Genomic DNA, 23,558 nt, shown 5'->3' with positions numbered 1-23,558 from the left:
GTATCGTTGCACCCCTAGTATGTATGTATGTATGTATGTATGTATGTATGTATGTATGTATGTATGTATGTATGTATATATATGTATATAGTCATCAAAAAACTAAATATACTGCAGTTATGCTCTGGATGAAGAGGTTTAGAAAGGATTGAATATTTAAATATTCTTTCATACAGACAATTTAAAAACATCACAACAAGCCTTAATAATGTTTATTTAACAAAAAGATTTTTAGTGTCATTGCAGCTCGAACACCAACATAAGTTGCTCTTTATGTTTAATAATTTCATTTAAACTACAGCAGAAGCCCCCTTTTATGCACCGTCAACAAATAAAAGTGCAATAATGTGCAAATGCAAAATAACTATTACAAAAAAACCTTCATTTGGTTTCCTTCAATCAGTACTATAAGCACTACTTCAGCTATACAAACATGTCTACTAATAACTAAAATATGGCTTTAAATTTCTACATAAATTCATACACAGAACTGTACCAGTACCTTCAGACTTAGACAGATGAACATAAAGCACAATCAAATGAATTAGTGGGTCAATATGTAAGGATAATAAAAATATATAAAAGCAAACAAAAAGTTATGTCAAAAAAGATCCCTTAGACTGCCAGTAGTCGGTGTGCGAGAACGTCAAATGACACCAAACCTAAAGCTTTTCCTAAAATATGTGTTGTGAGCAGCTGACCGATGGTGATGATACACGGAGTCATGAGCGGGGGAGAATCCAGCAGTTTTTTCCCATCCACAGAACACTTGTCCACGCACTTGTGATCGTTTGCTAACGTTGCGCTGAATGTTTCAGGCACAACACATTTTTCCTTTTGTTTCCTTACGAACTGCGTCAGTAGGATTAATCTGTCAAATACGCAGCATTAGCTTCCTGTGAAACTTATTTCTTTGTGTTTCTGGCAGCAAAGAAATTAAGAGGTGACTGTTTTGTTAATAATTGGTTTGCCACTGGGCGCAGACAGGTGGTAAAATATTTGATATTTAAAAAATCAATAATATCCTCTGAGCAGCAAAAATTGGTTCAATCTAAAGAAAACTGGGCAATGTTTTGCTATGGTTTACAGATTGAACGTCGTGTTTCAGTCTTATAATGTGCAACAGTGCGCATCAGACTTATGGAGTATGTTTTTCTTTCAACTTTTTTGGGCTTGTTGCCCAATCTGTAGTGGCGTCTATGCAAGCCCTGCTGATTTAAAAAGCAGTGCATGCAATTAGTCCGTTGCCACTGATGTAATGCTTAGCTATTATATCAGGGAGCTTAATACAACACTGTTTAAAAAAAAAAGAGAGAGAGAAAAAGTTTGGTATGTTTGGTATTGAGGCTGAAAGCTCGTTTCCGCCACTGAAAAAAAAAACCCTGATTGGCAGAGCTCATTCGATGTTTCGTTATCTCAAAATTTTGACGTAATAACTGTATTTTTTATTTTGTAGACCAAAATTTTGGAGATAGTAACTCTAATTTTCCATTTGTGGATGCCAGAAACTGTTTTTGACAGAGACGAGCTTCCGTAAAACGCAGCGTAGGCTTGCAGCAGGTTTAAGTCACACCTCAGAAACAGTGGCCTCTAGAAGAGTTAAGGTGATGTGAACAGGACACAGATGTAAACAGTACAAAAAGATGGGCGTGCCTTCTGCGTCTGATGAAATCTGTATTGTCGTTTCGTGGCCAGCAGGGGGCTGGCCATTAAACTCATGTCTGAGAAAAAATATAGATGGCATTGCAGGGTTAGGGCTTGTACAGATGATGTAAGAAAATGTCGCTAGTTTCAGATTTCATAAATGATCCTCTTTATTAGACTCAGTCAGAAGCTGTTAGCCAATGACTGTGCGGTTTCTCGAGCCTCGAGGCTTCACCTTGAGACATCACAGTGGCCATGTCCACCGTTTACACCGTCTGTGACTCAAACTGGATTCACTTCATGTAGCTTTGACCTAAACCCAAACTGCAGCTAAGCTGGCATCAGAGCAGCACTCTCATTAAGTTTGTGCACATTACTGTGCAAGTACAGTAACAACTGAAAAGTCTTTAAATATGGAAACAGTAACAGCCAAAAAAAAAACCCTGATTTTATAACCACACTTCCACTTCTAGCTTCTAGTTTACGAATCTACAAAAACAGTAGGCAGTTAAGTAAAAACAGGTGAATTCATAACAGAGATCAACTTGTGTCAAACTTTCTGTTCCTGTAACAGCCTGAGAGGACTCCAGGATACAAAACTCCTAACGAAGTTGTTTAAAACATGACCCATGGCTGAAAACTGCGTGTGAGTAACAGTTTGCTGACAGAAGCAGCCAACGCAGTCCGTGACAAATCCTAAACTATGTGGAAATCACCGTGGCAGCTTCTGTCTTTGTGAGGCAGTTTTCTATTTGAGATGTAAATGTAAAAATACTGTTTGCCCTCTTTTATAACTGAGGAACACCACAGGAAGTAGTTTCAAGTCTCAGTTCCCTTCTGCCTTGCACCAATGCTCACTCGCTGCTGCTGCTGCTGGTGATGATGTTACTGGTTCGGCCGCTCTAAATCTTCTCATACTGCCACCTCTGAGGTGATCTGCAGCCGATGATACTGGAGGGAGTAGACAGAGGAGATGAGACAATGAGACTCTGAAAGGCGGGCACGTTAGTCTGAAGTGATGGGCACACATACCTGATGGGTGTCATTCCCAGTACTGTGAAAATACTGGCTAGTGTGAACACAAAGCCTGGGAACCAGTCCAGGGTTCCCTGATAGATCTTGGTGAAAGCGGGAATGTACGCCAGGCTGGCAAACTTCAGAGCGAGTTGCAGGAAGGTGAGGGTCATGCCTGAGAAGGGGATGGAAGACAAAGGGAATGAAGAGAGAAGAGCTTGCTGTTTGTTTAATCTATACAAGATATTGCTGGTGTGTGTGTGTGTGTGTGTGTGTGTGTGTTTGCATTTCTGACGTTTCAAGCAGATGACGGGAGAAAAAGCCCTGGCAGTAAATTGATCTGATCCTGTAATCACCTGGAAACTGTGTGTTCATGTGTGACAGAGAGGGAGGAAGCCTTCTCTGGCTAGTTGCAGAGCAGGCTCTTATAATATGCAGGTCATTGTTTATCGTGAAGCAGCCTTAAAGGGATCACATGGAGGACTTGCTTATGCACAGATCCTCTCACATGCATCCAAAACTCCCTCAAACTCAGTGCACGCACACTGAAACACAAGACTTAAAATGGTGGCAGCTTTATTAAGGCTTAAATATCACAAGACTCCAAGGCAACCACATTTCAAAATAAAATTAAAATGTCTTCAGTTTTACAGGGAAGATTATGTTTAACCTAAAAACTCCAACTGCTTTCGGCACACGGGTCTTCATCAGGGAGTAAAACAGAGTCAATGAATCGTTTCTAGTGGCATTCCAACAATCGGGCCCTTTCACCTGAGGTCTTCCTTTATTAAGATGTTTAAAAAATATAATAAAACCTCACAGTATAATACTATTGAAGGAGAGCACTTCGCAATCAAGCTGCACTTGTGGTTCCAAGATTTACTAAAAGTAAAATGGGAGGCAGAGCCCTCAGCTATCAGGCCCCTCTCCTGTGGAAACAGCTCCCAGTTTGGCTTCAGGGGAGTATAGTTTTAAAATTAGGCTTTAAACCTTCTTTTGTTTATGTTTTGAAAAAGCTTATAGTTAGAGCTGGATCCGCTTTAGTGATGCTGCTATAAGCTCAGACTGCTGCGAGGCTTCACAAAACAATCCTTCTATTCTCCACTAATTGAGGAATAATGCTCCCATCCCTCAACCGGTCATGGCAGATGGCTGCCCCTCCCCGAGTCTCTTCCTGTTAAAAGGCAGTTCTTCCTTACCACTCTCACCAAGTGCTTCCTTGTGGAGGATCATGTGACTATGTGCTAAATTTTAAAAAAGAAAGAAAAGAAACAGTGTCTGACAGCTATACGGGAAATTCTGCGATTACATAATGACTGAATAATAAATGAAGTCCTCAGCGTTGTGCCACCTGCGTGCACATCTGAATCCTATAAAGCAGTAAAAAAAACCAAACAGCTGGAACAAGAAACAGCTCCGGCTAACGTCTGGCTTATAAAATCTTCTTGCTTATGCTGAAAAGTGTAAAAATGTGACAGCTAATACTAAACAAGCTTAAATCATACATGGTCTTTTCATTCAATTAACTGGCCAAAATCTACAGTTCTCCCCATTAACTGCTCCTTCCATAATTCTTCCTCTGCCCCACTGCAATCCGGAAATATTAAATATTTAGGTATTAATATCTCTCCTAAGCTTTCAGACTTAACTAAACTAAACCACATCCCACTTCTAAAGAAAGTAGAAGGTGATCTGACTAGATGGAAATCTTTACCCATATCACTCATGGGAAGGGTCGCCACTATAAAAATGATGATCTTGCCAAAAATAAATTACTTATTTTTGATGATCCCTAACAAACCATCACAAGATTGGTTCAGATCTCTGGATTCATATATTTCCAAATTCCTTTGGAAAGATAAACCCCCGCGTATTAGCTTAAAAACGCTACAAAGAACCAAGGATAGAGGAGGATTAGATCTGCCTAATTTTCACCAATACTTCTTAGCCAACAGGCTTCAGTTCATCTCAGAATGGTTAAAACATACCTTCTTAGTTGAGCCCTGGCTAGATGTTGAACAGGCACTATGCAAGGATCTAGAGATTTCAGACCTACCATTTATCAGCTCAAACATCAAAAGACATGAATGCTTTAAAAGTATCAACATCAGCTTTTCTCTAACAGCATGGTGGGAGTTTCTAAAAATAACGGAGTCTTCATTAATCCCATGCAAACGTACACCTATCTGGAATAACCCTGACATATTACAAAACAATAATATGATTAATTTCCCAGAATGGAGTTGTAAAGGAATTAAATACTTAGAACATATATTAGAGGGAACAGAATTTATTCCATTTGACAGACTAGTTGAACAATATGGGATCAACAAGACAAGGTTTTTAGAATATCAACAAATTAAATCCATAGTAAAAAAGAAATTTAACCTCAGTCAAGTTGAATTACAAACACCACTAAGTGCGGCACATTTCCTTACTCTTAAATCCCCCAAATTATTATCTAAAATATACAGAACACTTTCTAAATTAGATGAATCAATATCCCTTCCTACTGCAAAGTGGGAAGCAGATTTATCAGTCAACCTAGACCAAAACTTCTGGTCTCAGATTTGCTTAAAAACTTTTAAATTAATTAAAAATCCCAGTCTGCAATTAATACAATACAAAATACTTCATAGAGTGCACTTTACAGGTCATCGGATGTTCAAGATGGGCTTTACATCTTCCAACAACTGCTCACACTGTCAAGGCAATACACCAGACAATTACATCCACGCTCTTTGGTTCTGTCCACCAGTGCAAAAGTTTTGGCGCGAGATATGTGAAGACTTATCAAAATGTCTGAAATGTAACATTCCAACCTCCCCCTTAGTGTGTTTGTTGGGCAGCTTAGATAATGTCACTTCAGAAAAGAATATAGCCCATATGATCTTCACTGCCCTATGCATAGCCAAGAAAACAGTCCTCATGAACTGGAAAAATAAAAATAATCTTAATTCTAACCAATATAGAAATTATCTATTAGATTACATTAGTCTTGACACAGCCTCTGCCACCACATCAGATCAATTGCTCTGGGCCCCTTTTATCAGCTCCATCACCTAGTGGGGGTGGGGGGTCATAGTTTGGTCCCGCCTTCACTGTTGTGATTGGTGAGGGGGTAGGGACAGGCTTAGGGCGTCGGGGGGTTCCCCGGAGGCATCTTCCTTGGGGGGCTCAACCCGGGGTAGCGGTCACGTCCGGTTGAGGGCTCTGTTGGCTCTCAGGTGACTGTTTCCTCGCGGCTGCGTGCAGCGGGGCTAGGGGAGGGTCTGTGCTGACGGACGCGGGTTACTGACCTGGCAACCTGGCTGCCCCTGGGTGGGTCCGGGATGGGCGTGAGGTTCTGGGGGCGCTCCGTCTCTGGGCTGGGGCCCGGGCCGGGCCTCGGGGGCTCGGGTCCTGGTTGGTGTGTTGCCGGGGTTGTGGGCGGGTGGGTGCATGGGGGCCCGGCCCTGGAGCAGGGTGCCGCCAGTGCATCGAGCCGCCTGGGGGGCTCTTCAACTGGTGGGGGGGATGGTCACATCTTGCAGGAGCTTTCTTCTCTCAGGAACTCTCTGCAGGAGGGGGAGATACAGGAGAGGTGGAGGAAGATCTCAGCCTGGGCGTTTACCGTCTTATGTAGTCTGGAAGATGTGTGGTTGGTGGGGTGGGTGCAGTTTTCTCTGTGGTGGGGTTGGGTGGACTGTCCAGGGCTCTGTGGAGCCGGAGGGCGCTACTGCACTGGGCCCCGGTCTGATGGGCCTGGGCCCCCCTTCCCTGGCGGGTCGCGGAGGGTGGGAGTGCCTACTGGGGTCAGCGGGGGAGCTGGCCCCAGGGAGGGGTTACCTGCCCCTCCCTTCCTTCCCTCCCCATCTCCAGCTGCCTCCCTCTTCCCGCTCCTCCACAACCACCCACACATGCAGGGCCTTGGAGTGGGGGTATGTCACCAGGGTGCAGAGGAGGCTACCCCCCCCCCTGTCCCCTTCTGGCTGCCTCTGCCTCAATTTTATCCCACAACTTAGACATTCACATTATTCACACTCTCATTACACATACATATAGGATCTTGGGGGTGGGCACAATCACGGAGTCCAAATCACCATCAGGGTGTATACCTCACCCCTGACGTCGTTGCCCACCTCTCAATTTTAAATACACTTAGTCATTGAGGGTTAGCAGGAGGGACTATGCGCTTACCTGCTGCTCCTTGGCAGGTAGCTCCATGCCCTCCTGGGTTTTAATTGCACCTTAGAACACATATGCATCAACACTACAATGAGCGGGTGGAGGGAGGTTTGGAGTCTTCTCCCACCCCCATTCTCTGCGGCCTGCTGGAGCGGGAGGGCTAGTAGGAGGAGTTGGCCGTCCGACTGCGGTCTGGGGTGTGGGGCCTCCCTGCTGCTGCGGAGTCGGGGTGGTCTGCCTCTCCCCACCGCAGGGAAAAGGGTAACACCACCTGGGTCTGGGTGCAATTCCCCCCTCCAGGGGCAAGGGTACCTAGACCCGGTTTGTAGAGTACGCTTGGGGAGTGTGATTGTGTGTACAGCGTCTCTTTATGTCTGTCTCCACGTTGGTTGAGTGTGGAGTGAGTGCATATGAGAGCATGAGGGTGGGAATGGATGTTTGTGTCTGTGTGTGCCTGTATGTCTGTGTCTATATGTCAGGTTGGGTATCAGACGCCACCTCTCTGGGGACATCTCAGGCCCTCCAAGGTTTGGAGGCCTATCTCCACCCACCACCACTTCCCCTGCCGGTGGCGGACTCCCTCAGGTGTCGGTGCGTTGGTGGTTCTTTGTGTCTGGGGGTGGGCGTCCGGGTACACACCGGCTCACTCCTTGGCGGCCGCTTGTCGGGGCCTGGGGCTCGCTCGGGCCCCTTTGGAGGTGGGGTGCCCCCGGCCTCTCGGCCTAGGGCTCGGTCACTCAGGCGCAGCTGGGGGCCGGCGGAGCTCACGGGCGCGTCACTGCAACTCCCCCTGACTTCTGCTCCGCGGCTGCTGGGCGAGCCCTCATCTGGGACTCTCCTCAGCTCTTACTGGGACAGTGGCGCGGCTGCCCCTCTGTTGGTCTTCCTTGGTCTCTTGTGTTCTGGGGGCCTCTGGATGTCTGGAGTTTTGATCTCCTCCATACCCGCTTCACACCCTGGAGGACGGGGCTGTGGCCCCCCCACACTCCCTAGCAGATCATTACATGGAGAAACCTTTGGAATGCAAGCATGCTGATCCACACAGGTATGCACACATGGGTATTCACAGACGCGGACTAAAGCTTTCTTGGCTGCTGCCTCAAAGCACACTGTGCGCTGTCTATCTTGCGTGCTGCACAATATCGTTTATTACTTAGTAAATACTGATATCTATGACTAGCTAGTTTATTGTGATGGTATGGTGCTTTGTTTTCTCTATTATTATGTTGCTCTTTGTTGTTTGCTGTCTCCTCTGTTTGTTTTTGTTTGTTTGTTTGTTTGTTTGTTTTTTTTCTCCATACAGGTGACCCAGGAGTTTTTTTTTTTTTTTTTTTTTTTTTTTTGTCTCTCTTCCCCCCCCCTTCTCACCGTCTCTTCTCCCCTTTGGTTTTCTTTCTTTCTCTCCCCCTCTCTCTCTCATTCATTCCCCCTGTCCTATTTATTAAAAAAAAAAAAAAAAAAAAAAAAAAAAAATGACAAAGGATGAACTGAAGCTCTGCCATCACGTAATGTCGCATACTGCTGTTTCTGATGTCATTTAAAAAAAAAAAAAAAAAAAATGAATCCTATAAAGCAGTAAAAAAAACCAAACAGCTGGAACAAGAAACAGCTCCTGCTAACGTCTGGCTTATAAAATCTTCTTGCTTATGCTGAAAAGTGTAAAAATGTGACAGCTAATACTAAACAAGCTTAAATCATACATGGTCTTTTCATTAATTAGTAAGTTGTTTGGGCCTCGCTCTTTCATGGGGCAGTGTAATCCATGTGACATGAACTTTAATGCGTCAGAGTTGACAAACCTGTTTAAGAGTCATGAAACTGGTGGCACAGCAGCCTATAACGACAATGCTTTGCTGACACAGTATTTTCTCACGAGCATTAAAAATAAACAGGACTGGTGAGTCTTTCTTCAGACAGCAAACACAACTCGCAGGAAAAGTCATGTTGTCGTTGCTTTAATGCAACCACAGATCACTCCAGCCTACTCTCAACCCGCTCTGCTCCTCGAACTCTGAAGCCATCGTTGATTTTTATGCTGCAGTCAGTAAATATGTGTCGAGTTTATTATGAATGACCAGACTGGGTTTTCATCCATTGTGTTCAGGCACCAATATTATACATTCATTCACGTGCTCAAATGACAGCCTCCAATATTCTCACTTTTTTAAGATGAAATACAAAGTGTGTGTTAAGTGCTCAAAAATCTTTCCTGCGTACTCACCACATGAAGAAGCTGGGACCTGCTGTGAGAGCAGAGATCTGATTGTGGTCATCGGGATGAGAGCAAACAGGGTGAGTGCACGAGCTGCAGAAAAAGTTCATGATTAACATTTTGTTCCATAATGAATTCTTCAAATCCGCCAAACCCGACCACAGCTATGCAGCTACTGCTGCCCATTCTGGGTAAGAATGGTCGCACCTGGTGTTTAAACAAGTATAATTTTTAATCCGGCAGTGCTTGCTTTAAAACAATGTCCCAATTCAGAGGCTAAATCCTTTGAGGGAAACAGGTCAGGCCTTCACAGGTAGCATTGACCCACCAAATATCTCCCTGCTGAATAACTGCCAGCTGGTGGTCTGGTCACTGAGATATAGTTATTGAGATATGAACATACAAAGCATATGTCGGAGGTAAGATTTAGAAAAATCAGCACATGTATCAGAATAAAAACACAAAGCGGTCAACTCCCTGTTTCGTAAACATCCCAAGTTTCAATGACCATGTCCATCAATGCCTCATCAGGGAGTTTGTAGTACAGGTTTTTACCTGACTAAGAAATACTGAGACTAAGGATTTTTAGTCTATTTTTAGTCTTTGTACACACACACACACACACACACACACACACATATAAAAACTAACACCCAGCACGCCCCTGCGGGCGGTTTATCCTTCAAGCTCGGGTCCTCTACCAGAGGCCTGGGAGCTTGAGGGTCCTGCGCAGTATCTTAGCTGTTCCCAGGACTGCGCTCTTCAGGACAGAGATCTCCGATGTTGTTCCTGGGATCTGCTGGAGCCACTCGCCTAGCTTGGGAGTCACCGCACCTAGTGCTCTGATTACCACGGGGACCACCACTAACTATATATATAGTTAGTATATATATATAGTATATATATATATATATGAGAGATGGCACGATACCACTTTTTTATGTCCAATACCGATATCATAAATTTGGATATCGGCCAATACCGATATGAATCCGATATAGTGTGTTTTAAGAAATAAAACTGTTTTTTTAATATCTTGCTGCATTTTGTATAAGTTCAAACTCAAGTTTAAAAAAAAGAAAACACTAAAGCTATTCTGTTATACCTGTATGCAAAAAATACACTGCACCCAAAATATTTCATAGTTCAGCAATACTGATCAATCTAATAAACTTAAACCTGCTCCATCCTCCCTATTCTGGTATTTTAAAGAGTACTTAGCAGAAATATTAAGCAACCTAACTAATAGGGTTCCAACTCCCAGCAAAAAAAAAAAAAAAAAAATAGGGAACCACCCCCCACCTTATGATGCTTAATCGACATAATTAACTTTAATTTGATGCAGTTTGAAAAAATGCACAGAAATCAATTATTTTTCAAGAGTAATTAAATAGATTCAACATCTTTCTTCAACAGAATTGCAGACTGCACAGATGGTACCTTCCCAACGGAAAAAGTAGTATAGCTTACTAGGGTATATTAGACTTAACAGTTACTATATACAGTAATGGACTTCTATACATTTTACATCAGATTAAAACTTTGAGTGTAAGATTCAAATAATTATTTATTAAAAGCTAGACATTTTAAATGAGAATAAGAAAGAAAAGTATGTCTTTGTGCCCCCTTTTCCCTGTTAATGCCCTATCGGCCCCCCTGGCTAAACTTTGCTAGATCCGCCCCTGCACAGTTACCAGCATCAGCTACATAGAAAAAGATCCTGGTGTAGAAAGTAATATTAAATAAATTCTAACAACAGCTTAACAAGCTTAAACATGCTGCTGTTGTTCAGCCGCTGGTTTCCTCTTTCTGGCGCGAAGTGGGCAATAAACAAACAAGAGAGACGAACTCACGACAGAAAAGCTGATCAGCTGATCATTGATCAGTTTCACGACTGAAGTAGCAGCAGGAGAGGGAGGGAGAGAAGAGGCAGTCGCTCCATATATCGTTTGTTAAGCTTAATGCTGGAATGCTTTACAAACATTCAGAGATGAACTTACACACTTGCTTCATTTCTCTCTGGGATAACTTCCTCGGAGATGAAATGCCGGATTGGTAGCGAGGCTCCAAATACTGAACCAGACCGCAGACAGGTCTCCCACGCCACAGCCGCTCTATCACGTGATGCATACTACTCCGACTGCTAAGGTTATGGGCCGAGTTACGCCATGTTGCAAGTTTTGTGAGGTGTTCTTTTGATATTTAATGGATCGGATTATTTATATATATATATATATATATATATATATATATATATATATATATATATTAGGGGTGCAACGATACACAAAATTCACGGTTCGGTTCGGTTCGATACTTTGGTGTCACGGTTCGATATTTTTTCGATACAAAAAAAATGTTCATGCCTTTTTAATTTGTCATTTATTAAAATTATAAATATATATTTTAACTCAAAAGTACAGTTTTTAAATTTAACCCTAACCCTTGTGCGCGTTTTTTATTTTGACAGTGAATGCGCACCTGCGGACCACTTATGTGCAGCCCTGGTTATATAGCTCGTCATATTGCAGCCACAGAAATTCTTTTGTCCATGAAACCATAAAGCTGCACTTTCTTTTTGCCTGATAGTCTGATTTGTTATAACTTCTCCGTTTTGTGGTAAGCTTTTCTTTGGCTGTCACTTCTTCACCCCGACCTGTCTTATTTGGCTCAGCAGAACTAAAATATATATCCTGCTGCTTTTACACACGGACTCACACAATGCTCAGCGATGCTCTGCGCGATCAACCTCTCACATGTTTAAGCTGCGGGAGATTTCACTTATCATGTTTGCATAGTAAGCTAACGATTAATAAGACGATGTCAGAGGAATTGGTGCACAAATTATCATCACTCACAGATCAGTGCTGTCGCTCTCTATACACCGTTCGCACGATTGCAAAGTGAAAGCAAAAAAACAAGCGCAAATTCAAACGCGATTTCAATATGTCACATATTGACAGTGGCTCACCGATGCCAATGACATAATTACCCAGCTACATTTCTGAAAGAATGCAAAAGCATTGACATATATTTTTCCTTCCTACAATAGCCCGACGGGCAGGGAAGAGATAGATTTTGGTAGCCCGTCTGAAAAAAATCGCTAGCCCCAGGACGTCGGGCTAGCGATTTTGCGAGCCCTGTATCTGATTGAGGAATCACTCATCTTTGGAAAAGAGAGTTTATTACAGAGAAATGTCTCTTTCCAAAATAAAAGCTATACTATCCGCTTCTTCTGGGCTATATTCTCAGCAGCATAAGGAGAATCATGTGCTAACAGCTGTCTAAATGACTCGGCTAAAGTTAGTAGCATGCTTGTTGTTTTTGTCTTTGCACTAGGATGATGTCGGCGTAAATGTGCAGTCATATTCGTTGTGTTCCCACTAGTGCTTTCAGGTTAATCTCGTTGAAATGACCTTAACGCCACAACACGGCAAATCTCCGTTAACGAGCTACCGCCGATCGCTCCGTGCATGGGGCTAGACGGCCAACACGTTAACGAGCTAACTGCGCTAACACACTAGTTCACACCAATGTAATTAAGCATTGCGCGGCACATCCAACATACTGTTTTACTTTAGTCCATGACTCGCTTACCTTCAGGGTCATACGTCACATGAAAACCAAAATAATTCCAAACGCCAGATCTGAATGAGGGTGGGGGAGGTCCATCTTGCAAGGAGAGCTTAACTTCTGTCTTGCTAGCTTGCCCTGCGCTCTTCCTTCTGACTAAGCTGTCTGTGTTGAGCACTCAGTGGATCTGCACTCGACAGTGCAGCCTAGGCGGAGTAGTCGAACGCAGATCCACTGAGCGCTCAACACAGACAGCATCGTCAGAAGGAAAGTTGATAAAATAAATTACAAATGTTGTATTGTTCGATACATATGCGTACCGAACCGAAAGCACTGTATCGAACGGTTCAATATCGATACGAATATCGTTGCACCCCTAATATATAAATATATATATATATATATATATATATATATATATATATATATATATATTTGTCCAAGTTCAGAAGTGAAGTATGATAAATAGCAAATAAAAAACATCCTAGTGGTGCCAATCCCGCCCAAACAATAATTAAGACAAAGTATCTCATTTGTTTATAACCAGAAAATAGACCAGACCACAACTGCTGAGAAATGTCCCTTTTTACATTTCCACATGTTTATCCGTGAGCTTCAGCTGAGTAGCTGTTTGCTGGGTGTACATATTGAGTATTGAATGTCTTAGCCTTCAGTAAGAATGCAGATCTCTTATAGTGGTCACTACAGTGGACAGCTATTCAAAGGCTGTTTTCTTGTATTTGTGTCAGTGTTGATAGCATATTTGCACATAAACCACCACATTGGACACTGATGTGTGACTCCATACCCTGCCACCCACTGGCCAGCCAGTGGACTAAGTGGACTAAGTGGATGTAAAAAACTCTTTGCAAAGTACATGTTTAAAAAAATGAAGTTCAAAAATCTTTTTTTCATGCCTAAAGATGAATAAAAATACTTAAGAAAAAAATCCTGATTGAGGTCATAATTCATGCATGAAAGGGTTAAATAAACCTTATCAAACTTAATTGGTTGAAACTAACTCCTGGCTGATTTGGTAATTAAATGTAATGTTCTTGTTGACTGCCTGTGTGCATATAACATGCTTCCTGCAGCACAGCACTCTTAGACTAAGGGGGAAAAAGTGTTTATGGCTTATAATCACTCCTAGTTCCTTATTTTGGTTCCTACTTTTTTATGATTCATGGTGGTGTTTTAGGTCTGACGTAAACTCAAATAAACAGCTTGAATTTTAGCACACAAACTTATTTTGCTTGCTGAGTCAAACTTTCTAATCCATCAAAGCATAAACACACATTTTTTTCCCATTTGCTGTTTGCTGTGCGAACCACTTGGCAAAGTAAAAATAAAAGCAACGATTGGAATCTGAACACGCAGCTCTTCTGGGAACTAAACCTGATCTGTTTTTTAGACAATACCAAGTGTCACATGAAGAACAGGTTAGGAGCAGTCACACAACTGGGCCTTTGTTGCTTTCAGTGTCTAATTTTTTTTATTTTCTCACTTAAAAACACATTATTTTAGGGCAGCTTTTCATCTTTATTTGACATGACTGAGAAGAATACTGGAAAGTGGGGGAAAACACACAGCAAAGGGTCCTAGGTTAGGCATGCATTGAGCCTGATCAACCAGGGGCGCTAAACTGGGGGCCTATTTACTCTGTTTAAAGGTCATAGGAGAAAATGAAGGATGTGGCCTGTGCGTGTGGCATGAGCTCTAAACCCGCCTCAAATCTTCTGGATGAAGTGTCTCTATTAGCTGCTAATCCACCACAAATTTACTATAAAATCTGTGTAACATGTTTGTTCTTACCGAGGTAGAAAGTGAGGGTCGTCGTTACAAAGGACATGAAGTAAATCCCGACAGCGAAGGACACCATGCCGATCAGAATGAGCGAGGTGTCGCTGCAGCAGCGTCGAAACCCGATGACACCTATGTAACTGGTGAGGAAGATCACACAGCCTGCTGCATTTCCGTACCCCACCTGAAGAAAGAGGAAAAGAAATGAGAAAAAAAGAAGGGAGAGGATGTTCAGCGATAGAGAGGCAATAATAAACAGACTATGCAACTAGAACAGATGGCATTAATGCTTAAGTGCCTTAAATCTGCATTATTTTTAATGACCATCAGGGGGCGACTCCTCTGGTTGCAGAAACACTCCTGGCTGTATAGACATTTGTGGGAAAACACGCCTCAGTTCCCTCAGTCTGTTCAGAAGACTACAGTCATACAGTCAGAAAGGAGGATGAACAAGGGTGTGCTCATTAGCTAACAACATACCAATCACCAACCAACCGATGGCTAAGCTTAGACACTAATATTTAGAATTGTCCCGTCTGCTTAAAATAGAGTTAAAACTAGCAGTGTTACTTTTATCCCATCTTTTTTGCATCAAATCACAAAAATGGGGTAAAAAAACTTACTAGAGTGGCGTTCCAGCTGAGTGGTGCTCTCAGCACAAAGGCGCCCAGTACTTCAATGGCTCCGCCCACTGCAAAGTCGTACAGGATGGCAGCCACAAACAACAGAGCCACATTCACTCTGTTTATCTCAACAGGAGCCTCGACAACTGAAGAGTTAGTGGAGGCGCGTAACAGTAGGTGGCGGTTCTCCTCCGGCTCTCCATCGCTTACACCTTTCACCTTTAATAAAGACGGACATGCGTGGTATATGAGCTCGGCGAGGTGGTAGAGCGAGCACGTGTGGCTAAAACTGAAGGCAGAACATGAATAAAGATGGTTCTAGTTATAATTTAATTACATTACAGATTAATGTAATTATTCACATTATTATTACAGCAGCATGTTTAATGATCGACAATTTAGCTTGCTGTTCTTTATTTTATGTCATAGATGTACTTTTAGGTCATTAGGTCATGGTGAGGTCACCAAAAAGAAAGAAGTTTTTTTTTTTCTACTTTTGGCTCTGTATGATGTCAGTAGGATCAGATCCTCTGAATGTGGTTATCTCTACCTGGTGTTCAGAGCCCTTTTGTTTTGAAGGGGCAGCTAATCAGAAAAAACTTACCTTTAAGGGGGGAGGAGCTAGAAGCAAAGTGGATGAAGGGCCATTATAAAATATACTGTGAATCATGCAAAGCTGATTCACAGTATATTTTTTGATTCCAAGAATAAAAATAAAAATAAACAATTAGAAATACACAAAAAACACATGGCTACACTGGACCCCCGCCCCCTCTGAACCCTCTCACGTGCACACACTGACCTGCAGCAGGAAAATGGAGTGTAAGAGGCAGAGCAGATGCAGCAGTGTGCTGATGATAAGCAGGATGGTCCCATGTCCCAAACTGGAGCTGTACAGGTGGAACAGATGGCCAGAAGCGAGGCTGCCCACCACGCCTGCTAACCCATACATGAACTCCACCCTCATCAACACCTGCAAGGGGGCACAGGGTTATTTCTTTTAATATAAATCAGTTAAGTCTGTGAAGGTTCTCAGTCAGGAGAGACCAAACAGCCACTTCACAAGCGCATGGCACAACACAGAAGAGCCACCTCCACAGGACAAGACTCAGCAGTCCATCTGCATCTTAAGGATAAAGGACACTCTTTCGAGGATGCCAATGTTCACATTTTGGACAGAGAGGACAGATGGTTTGAAAGAGGAGTGAAAGAAGCCATCTATGTCCACTGTGAGCGACCATCTTTGAACAGAGGCGGAGGTTTACGACACCAACTCTCTGCCATCTATAATCCAGTTTTGAGATCCCTTCCCAGACGCCTTAACGCCCACTCACATCCTGGGCCATCTGACCTCAGGAATTCGCATGATAAGGTGGGGCCAGGTTTCACAATGAACACACCCGAAACTCTGGCTGATTGGAACCCACGCCCAGTTTCACACCTTGGCTCAGGCGATTAGAGGATCATCAGGGGGTCCTTTTGTCCCTCTGTGGGGGGATACTCCCACTAGGTTTATATCTGGGACTCTCCACCATTTGACCTTAGAACTGAAGAAGCTTCTCGGATGAGAGGTGAAACGTCTTCAAGCAACTTAAAGAAGTCCAGACGCTTTTCTCTGCAAGCTCCTTTTAATAAATCAGTTAAAGGAAACTGTTTTGCTTTTGTTTGGGGTTTTTTTTTCCAGTTCAATTCAGCTGAATCATGGAGTAAAAGCCATCTGTCACAACGGGTTTGGGGGTGAAGGGAGGGAAACAGGACAAAGAAACACTGTGGAAGAGGGCAAGAGTAGTAATAATAACTTAATAATAACTAATGACTACATGCAGATTGGTGTATTAACACAGGGAGTGAAGATGAAACGGTGCATCATGGGAAGCTCCCAGCTTTCTAGGCCTATTGCAGCACAACTAAGGAAGGATTCAGGGTCACTTGATCTAGAACTATCATCATGCTTTATCAAAAAGGAAAGTCTTAAGTTTAATCTTAAAAGTAGAGAGGGAATCCAGACTGGGAGCTGGCTCCACAGCAGAGGGGGCTAACCCCTGAGTGATTTGGTAATTAAATGTAATTTTCTTTTTGACCGCCTGTGTGCATATAACATGCTTCCTGAAGCACAGTACTCTCAGACTAAGAGGGGGAAAGTGTTTATGGCTTTATGTTAAAAGTTTAAGCTTACTTTTTTTTAAAGTTCACTGAATATATATTTGAGTTGTATTGTGTTTCTTTTAGGTACAACATCTGTATTGCATAGATTTTAGTTAAAAGAGGTGACGCAGACTCGTATATCGACCAATTGTGCTCACATGAGCAATAAAACCTAAAGGCCATTTTTAAATAAGGGAAATCCCTGAAAACAATAATAGCGAAAGACTGAAAAATCTGGAAAAAAAAAAAGAGAGAGAGAGAGAAAGAAAGAAACGGTCTTCTTTAATGGCCCAACTTATTCGTTTATATCCTTGTAATTCTTAGTTTTTGCACATTATCATCAGTTTTACAGTCAAACACAAAGTTTTGTGATTGAAAGTAAGTTATTTTGAGGCTCCTCTCGGCGCTCCTTCCACGGCTTTGCAGCTGCAGCACGCCTGTAACTCACCTTGGAGCGGTCGGCCGCCGTGGAGCCGAGTGAAGCTAGAGTCATTACACCGGGCCAATATGCGGTGAACCCGCCGGAGAGCCCGAGGACAGTCCCCGCCGCGAACATCACCTGCAGCGGCAGTTTTAGAACGACTACCAGGAGCAGGATGACCCTAGACAACAGGTAGCCGGTGAGGGGGGACACGATGGGGGCTTTCCTCCGGCCGCGGTCGCTCAGTCTTGCCAGGAACAGCGCAGGAAAGATGGGAGTCAGCTGGATAATGAGGTTGTTGATCATGTAGAAGTCGGTCATGGCTTTCTGCTGGGCATCCTCACTGGAGTGGCCCGGGTCGGTAGCGTTGGCACAGCGGTCCCAGACCACCATCTGCAGCGCGGTATCAAAGAGAGTGCTGCCCAGCTGCTCGAGCACGATGATCGGCTCGATCTGCCGAAGCATCGCGAAGGCTGCTTGACACAAGTTCGGTACCACCATGATCTGGATTGTTGTAGCTTTGTAAAAAAAAATAAAGATGACCGTCTTCTAGGACTGCTTCCGTCAGTAGTAAGTGAAGGGTGTGTGCGCGTGTGCTTCAAACTAAGCAGCCTCACCGAGGAAACACGCCCACTTCCTCATCCCCTGCTGCTGATATGCTGGCTTCAGTGCACTCTGTCAGATTTTAGGAAACCACCTTCTTTCATCAGGCTCTGGGCCACTATTTACATTTTCATCATTACCATTTCTCTGTGCTCCCTATTATATCTCCACACAAATCATCTCTCGTTGCATTTATCTAGGTTTGAGATATAAAACTGAAACACAACTGAGCTGCAGTCCAAAACATGGCATTAGATATGAGCCCATTGAAGGCAGTTAATCCATCTCAGCTGGTATACTTTCATTTTCATTTACACTTTTAAATAAATTATCAGTGTGTGACTTTAAAATGTGAAAAATGCTGATAAAAGACCCAGCACGCACCACCCATGTAATTACACAGGTATTGCAAAGCCAAATCAAATGTGCAGTTCCTGTAAATTTCTATGAAGAACTGTAGGCGAAGTAGATATCGCATGCATACAACAGCACATATACAGGCATTACCGCCAGCTCATTTCAAGGTAAACCAGAAAGCAGGTAATCCTCTAACAGGTGAAGCCTGAAACAGGAAACATTTAATTTCCTTCCAATAAACAGCAGTGACTGCAGTCTTTGTGGATAGGCTTCTGCTAGAGTGGTCTCTGTTGTATGTTGATAGAAATAATTTGAACTGAAAAAAAGCACATTCACAATGGGTTCCCACAAGCTCAACAATGCACTAACCACAAGGTACTTTCAAAAGCTGCTGCTTACAGCTCACAAATAGAACTCAAGGAAGTGTCTGTGAAGGTTCTCAGTCATCCAGGTCATCGTAGTCAAAGGAGCTTGCAAAGAAAAGCGTCTGGACTTCTTTAAGTTGCTTGAAGACGTTTCACCTCTCATCCGAGAAGCTTCTTCAGTTCTAAGGTCAAATGGTGGAGAGTCCCAGATATAAACCTAGTGGGAGTGACCCCCCACAGAGGGACAAAAGGACCCCCTGATGATCCTCTAATCGCCTGAGCCAAGGTGTGAAACTGGGCGTGGGTCCCAATCAGCCAGAGTTTCGGGTGTGTTCATTGTGAAACCTGGCCCCACCTTATCATGCGAATTCCTGAGGTCAGATGGCCCAGGATGTGAGTGGGCGTTAAGGCGTCTGGGAAGGGATCTCAAAACTGGATTATAGATGGCAGAGAGTTGGTGTCGTAAACCCCCGCCTCTGTTCAAAGATGGTCGCTCACAGTGGACATAGATGGCTTCTTTCACTCCTCTTTCAAACCATCTGTCCTCTCTGTCCAAAATGTGAACATTGGCATCCTCGAAAGAGTGTCCTTTATCCTTAAGATGCAGATGGACTGCTGAGTCTTGTCCTGTGGAGGTGGCTCTCAGGCGATTAGAGGATCATCAGGGGGTCCTTTTGTCCCTCTGGGGGGGGGGGATACTCCCACTAGGTTTATATCTGGGACTCTCCACCATTTGACCTTAGAACTGAAGAAGCTTCTCGGATGAGAGGTGAAACGTCTTCAAGCAACTTAAAGAAGTCCAGACGCTTTTCTTTGCAAGCTCCTTTGACAACTCAAGGAAGTGTTTGCTTGTTCAGTTCTGGTCCGATAATGAGACATACCTCCTTCAAAATGTTTGTAATGTAAAGTGTACTCTATGTATACTCCCTGGCCAAGTCAGTGGGTAGCTGTTCAACTGCTCCTTCATCATTCAATCATATGGAGACATAAGTTTTTAGGCAGGTAGACACAGTCAAAAAGACATAAATTCAAACTGTGCATCACAGTTAGGAAGATATGATCTAAGTGACTTTAAACACAGCATGGTTGTTGATGTCAGATAGACTGGTCTTAATATTTCACAAACTGCTCGTCTGTTTACAGAGAAGGATCCAAAAAGAGAGAAAACATCCAGTAAGTGGCAGTTCTCTGGATGAAAATGCCCTGTTGATGTCAGAGAATGCGCAGAATGCTTTGAGCTGATAGGATGGCAACAGTAATTCAGTTAACCACAGAAGCAGATGGGCTACAGGAGCAGATCACACCAGGTGCCACTCCTGTCAGCTTAGAACAGGAAACGGAGACTGAAATTCTATTGTACACCAAAACGGGACAATATCCATCCATTCGTCCATTTTCAACTGCTTATCCAGATCACGGGTGCAGCAGTCTCTAACGTGAAGTCTAAATGTCCCTCTAACCAACTGCCTCATCCAGCTCTTCAGTAGGGGACACCGAGGCGTTTCCTGGGTATTCCTCTGGGCCTTATCCTGGTGGGACATCAGTCAGAACGCCTGGACAATAGAAGATTAGAAAAACTCAATCTCTGCTGCCACATTCAGAGGATAGGGTCACAGCAAAGTGTGAATGAAGTGTCCCTTTGGTTAGTGTATGTATATGGACAATGAAATGATCCCCCCACCTCCGCTTCCAGTATTAACACTGAAAACACATGCAAATGAACCACTCAGGAAACCCACATGTACAGGTTTTGTTTTTAATGAGAAAATATTCATAATATGTATAGTGGGTGTGTAACTGTGAGCCTTACATGTGCTATAAAATAACAAAGCAGAGTATGAGCATACAAGTGGTTAACATAGGAACAGGGGTTATACTGTGTTTATATTGTAGTAATAAGATTGCTTTATCACACACACAGACAGTGAGTTCCACACTGGAGAAGCTCTGTAGGCCGAAAACAAGCTACCAGCATTTAAAATGATAAATAAAATCATCTCTGCACCATAAATTCAAACATCAAAATCATAATAATAATAATTATAATAATAATAATAGATCACACCATTCAATAATTCCTCTGTGTGTACGTTTCATAAGCGACTCTAATGAGAACTTTGATTGGTTCCCACAAGGATGAAAACCTTTTCCGTCCTGTTGTCTTTTAGCCTTTAAGTCAAAAATAATCTCATACCAGCGTTAAAGACACTTCACCTCTGCTGCACCACAGAAGACCCTGAAAGGAGAACTTGGATGATTCTCTGGAACATATGTGTGGGTTTTAATATTATTTGTTCTGGGTTTGGTGGAAGTGGACACCGCAGAGGAATGAGTCCTTGATTTTCACTTTTGGTTTATGGCGTTTGTGCCACGCTTTCTTGACAAAGCATATCACAAGACAGTCGAGTGGAATAAGTTGCAAAGGGTGGCTTGACTTGATAGGTTAGTAGATGTCCAGCAATTACATCTGTGGTTTAGCTCAGCGTACATTCAGTGTGTTTGGAAGCAAAGAGAGAAGTTGCTGCCTTGCTGAAGGGCACTTGGACAGGTCAAAACTGTGACTTTTGGTTTACAAAAACGATGTTGTTTCTCCTCACATCTGGACGCAGAAACAAATCTCAAAGGCTACGACAGAGGAATACAATCAAAAGTTGTCCAGAAATACCGTTTCCACAGCCAGTTTGACACATTTCTACTTTTCATTTTAAATTAAAGACAGTCTGTTATACTCCAGGGAGAAGTGTGGTTGTGTTAAAGTGTATTTACTGTTTTACTCTTGAAGCTGAATCCTGTTTTTCCTCGTCACTTTGTATGATTTCAACACTTCAAAACACAAAATCAATGTCATTCTGCAAAATTCAGTCACAATACAGTTAGTAAAAAAACAAAAAAACCCTTACAAGCCCAACTTACAGCACAGCTCAGCGTCTCGAAAGACCTTTATTGCCTTCTTTTTGCCACTGCACTTTTTTTTCAGCTGTGCTTGTTTCAGGTTAGGAAAGGAGTGTGAATCCATTCGCACACTTGTACGCCTTAAAAAGGACGTGGAGAGCTCAGGCTGGTGGGTTTTCTCTAAATAACATTCTGTTTTGGTATAACGACTTCTTATAAAAACCTTTTTTGATTATTTTTTTCATCAAACTTTATCCTCGGCTAGCAAGTAGATACAGACGTTCATAGGTCAAATACACAGTCCTACCTCAGTATAATACATGAAACAACTGCTTACATCATCAGAAAGCACAGGTCAACAAAGCGACGTAGCCAACAAAAGTAAAATAAGTGATTTTTTTATATAAAACCCCTGACCCAGCCCTTTAATTAACACACAAATTCACTCAAATGGTGTAAGCACTACCAGCAGGTAGCCCCCCCCCCCCCCCTTTCTGTTTGCACTGGAAAAGAAGCGATTACAGGCAAACTTTCTATCTAAGGTGGTTGCTTATTTTCCCTAAGGTCTACCGACAGTGTAGTAATGCAGGATAGGAGAGGATACAATACATACCGTTCACCGACAAGCACTGGCGGTCTAAGGCAAGTTTAGTTTTGCTAGTTTTGCTAATTTCTTGACTAGCATTTAACACAAAAAGGATGCTGACTGCTCAAAATTCAGTAAAGATGCTTGACAAGAAGGCAAAAGCTCCTGGCAAGCGTGTCAAACTTGTGTCATATCTGCACTGTGCCATTATGGGCTCTGAAAGTGACGCTTTGGGGCACCTTTCGGTTCGGTTCTTGGAAAACACAGCAGCTTTCCAGTAGTAAATCCAGGTAAAAGTATTTCTGAAATTACAAAAACTAAGAGGGTGATCTGGCCTCTCCTTGTCTACTTCCTCTCAGAACTTTCTTTTTTTGAATAGCTGCATCTGCCTATCTTTTATATCGTCCTCTTGATTAAAAGCGTTCCACACTTTCAGAAGATGACTGTGGTTATTATATAGCACGCGCAGATGAAACCACCATCAGAGAGTCTCAGGCAACCAGTCAAAATAAAAGCTTTAGATCTTATTTGAATAATAGCATAAAGGTGAAAAATCCTAAGAATATTTCAGTCATTTAGCATCTACCAGCTATTAAAAACACTAAACGTTGCTCTAAAACCACCATCAAACACCTTTGAAGTGTCTCTTTTATTGCTGACCACCTTCACATATTTCCCACATCCTCAGCCCCTTAACATGCTAATATACCTTCAGTTTTCAGGTCCAAAAAGCCCCACTGGTTCACACTGCTGGGGTCATGTGATCTTCAGATACTCTTAATAAAATAAATAGTTTTCCTTCCTGCTTTCTCACTTTTCCTTCAGTCTTTCTCTTCCTTCATTCTCTCCAATTGGCTTGTTAGTTGTCTCTGAAGGGAGTTTTTTACTCCTCCTCCTCCTCTTCTTCCTCCTCTTCCTCTTCTTCCTTGCCTTCCTCATTGGCATAGATGCCGGCTTCCCACTTCAGCGCCATGTCGCTTTTCCTCCTGGTCACACGAGTGGCCTCCAGAACCTGATGATTACAAAGCAACCAATCAGATGCAAGTGCGACCGGGAGCAATGTAATTGTTACAAACATAAAAAACAACAACAAAAACCCCAAAACACGCACGCCACAGTGACTTTAACATGACATGCAGTGTATGTCAAACACTGA

The 23,558-nt window shown here is 42.9% G+C and overlaps 3 protein-coding genes across 10 annotated transcripts in view; 1 reads left to right on the top strand and 2 right to left on the bottom strand.

The window, feature by feature from the left end:
* Nucleotides 1–14,556, top strand: part of snx30 (sorting nexin family member 30) — a 34,352-nt gene extending 19,796 nt beyond the window's left edge. Inside the window, exon 9 of the mRNA XM_076886371.1 lies at nucleotides 14,431–14,556. Within this exon, the coding sequence (XP_076742486.1) occupies nucleotides 14,431–14,466 (36 nt within the window). The 3' untranslated portion in view covers nucleotides 14,467–14,556. The remainder of the gene's footprint in view (nucleotides 1–14,430) is intronic.
* slc46a2 (solute carrier family 46 member 2) lies at nucleotides 198–18,389 on the bottom strand. Its single transcript, XM_014409151.4, has 7 exons — nucleotides 17,627–18,389; nucleotides 15,836–16,006; nucleotides 15,034–15,252; nucleotides 14,423–14,594; nucleotides 9,047–9,130; nucleotides 2,677–2,833; nucleotides 198–2,595 (listed from the first exon to the last, which is right to left on the bottom strand). Exons 1-7 carry the CDS (start codon nucleotides 18,098–18,100, stop codon nucleotides 2,547–2,549), a joined length of 1,326 nt encoding a protein of 441 aa, XP_014264637.3. The 5' UTR covers nucleotides 18,101–18,389; the 3' UTR covers nucleotides 198–2,546.
* A 2,277-nt stretch (nucleotides 18,390–20,666) lies between these two features.
* palm2akap2 (PALM2 and AKAP2 fusion) overlaps nucleotides 20,667–23,558 on the bottom strand; it is a 99,862-nt gene continuing 96,970 nt past the window's right edge. For all 8 annotated transcript variants that reach the window (XM_076886368.1, XM_014409420.4, XM_076886365.1 and 5 more), the window contains one exon: nucleotides 20,667–23,414. In XM_076886368.1, coding sequence (XP_076742483.1) covers nucleotides 23,286–23,414 — 129 coding nt within the window. In that variant the 3' untranslated portion in view covers nucleotides 20,667–23,285. The remainder of the gene's footprint in view (nucleotides 23,415–23,558) is intronic.

Source organism: Maylandia zebra, linkage group LG7 (genome assembly GCF_041146795.1).
Source record: "Maylandia zebra isolate NMK-2024a linkage group LG7, Mzebra_GT3a, whole genome shotgun sequence".
In the NCBI taxonomy this organism is placed as follows: Eukaryota; Metazoa; Chordata; class Actinopteri; order Cichliformes; family Cichlidae; genus Maylandia; species Maylandia zebra.
The sequence above is the reverse complement of the archived record's forward strand: the minus strand, read 5'-3'. Positions and strand labels throughout refer to the sequence as shown.

Coding starts and splice junctions, on each gene's coding strand:
- slc46a2 (XM_014409151.4), bottom strand. CDS start 18,100: ATGGTGGTACCGAACTTGTGTCAAGCAGCCTTCGCGATGCTTCGGCAG. Junction 16,007..17,626: donor CGGCGGCCGACCGCTCCAAG/GTGAGTTACAGG, acceptor GCCCCCTTGCAG/GTGTTGATGAGGGTGGAGTT. Junction 14,595..15,033: donor TCAGCTGGAACGCCACTCTA/GTAAGTTTTTTT, acceptor CTCTTTCTTCAG/GTGGGGTACGGAAATGCAGC.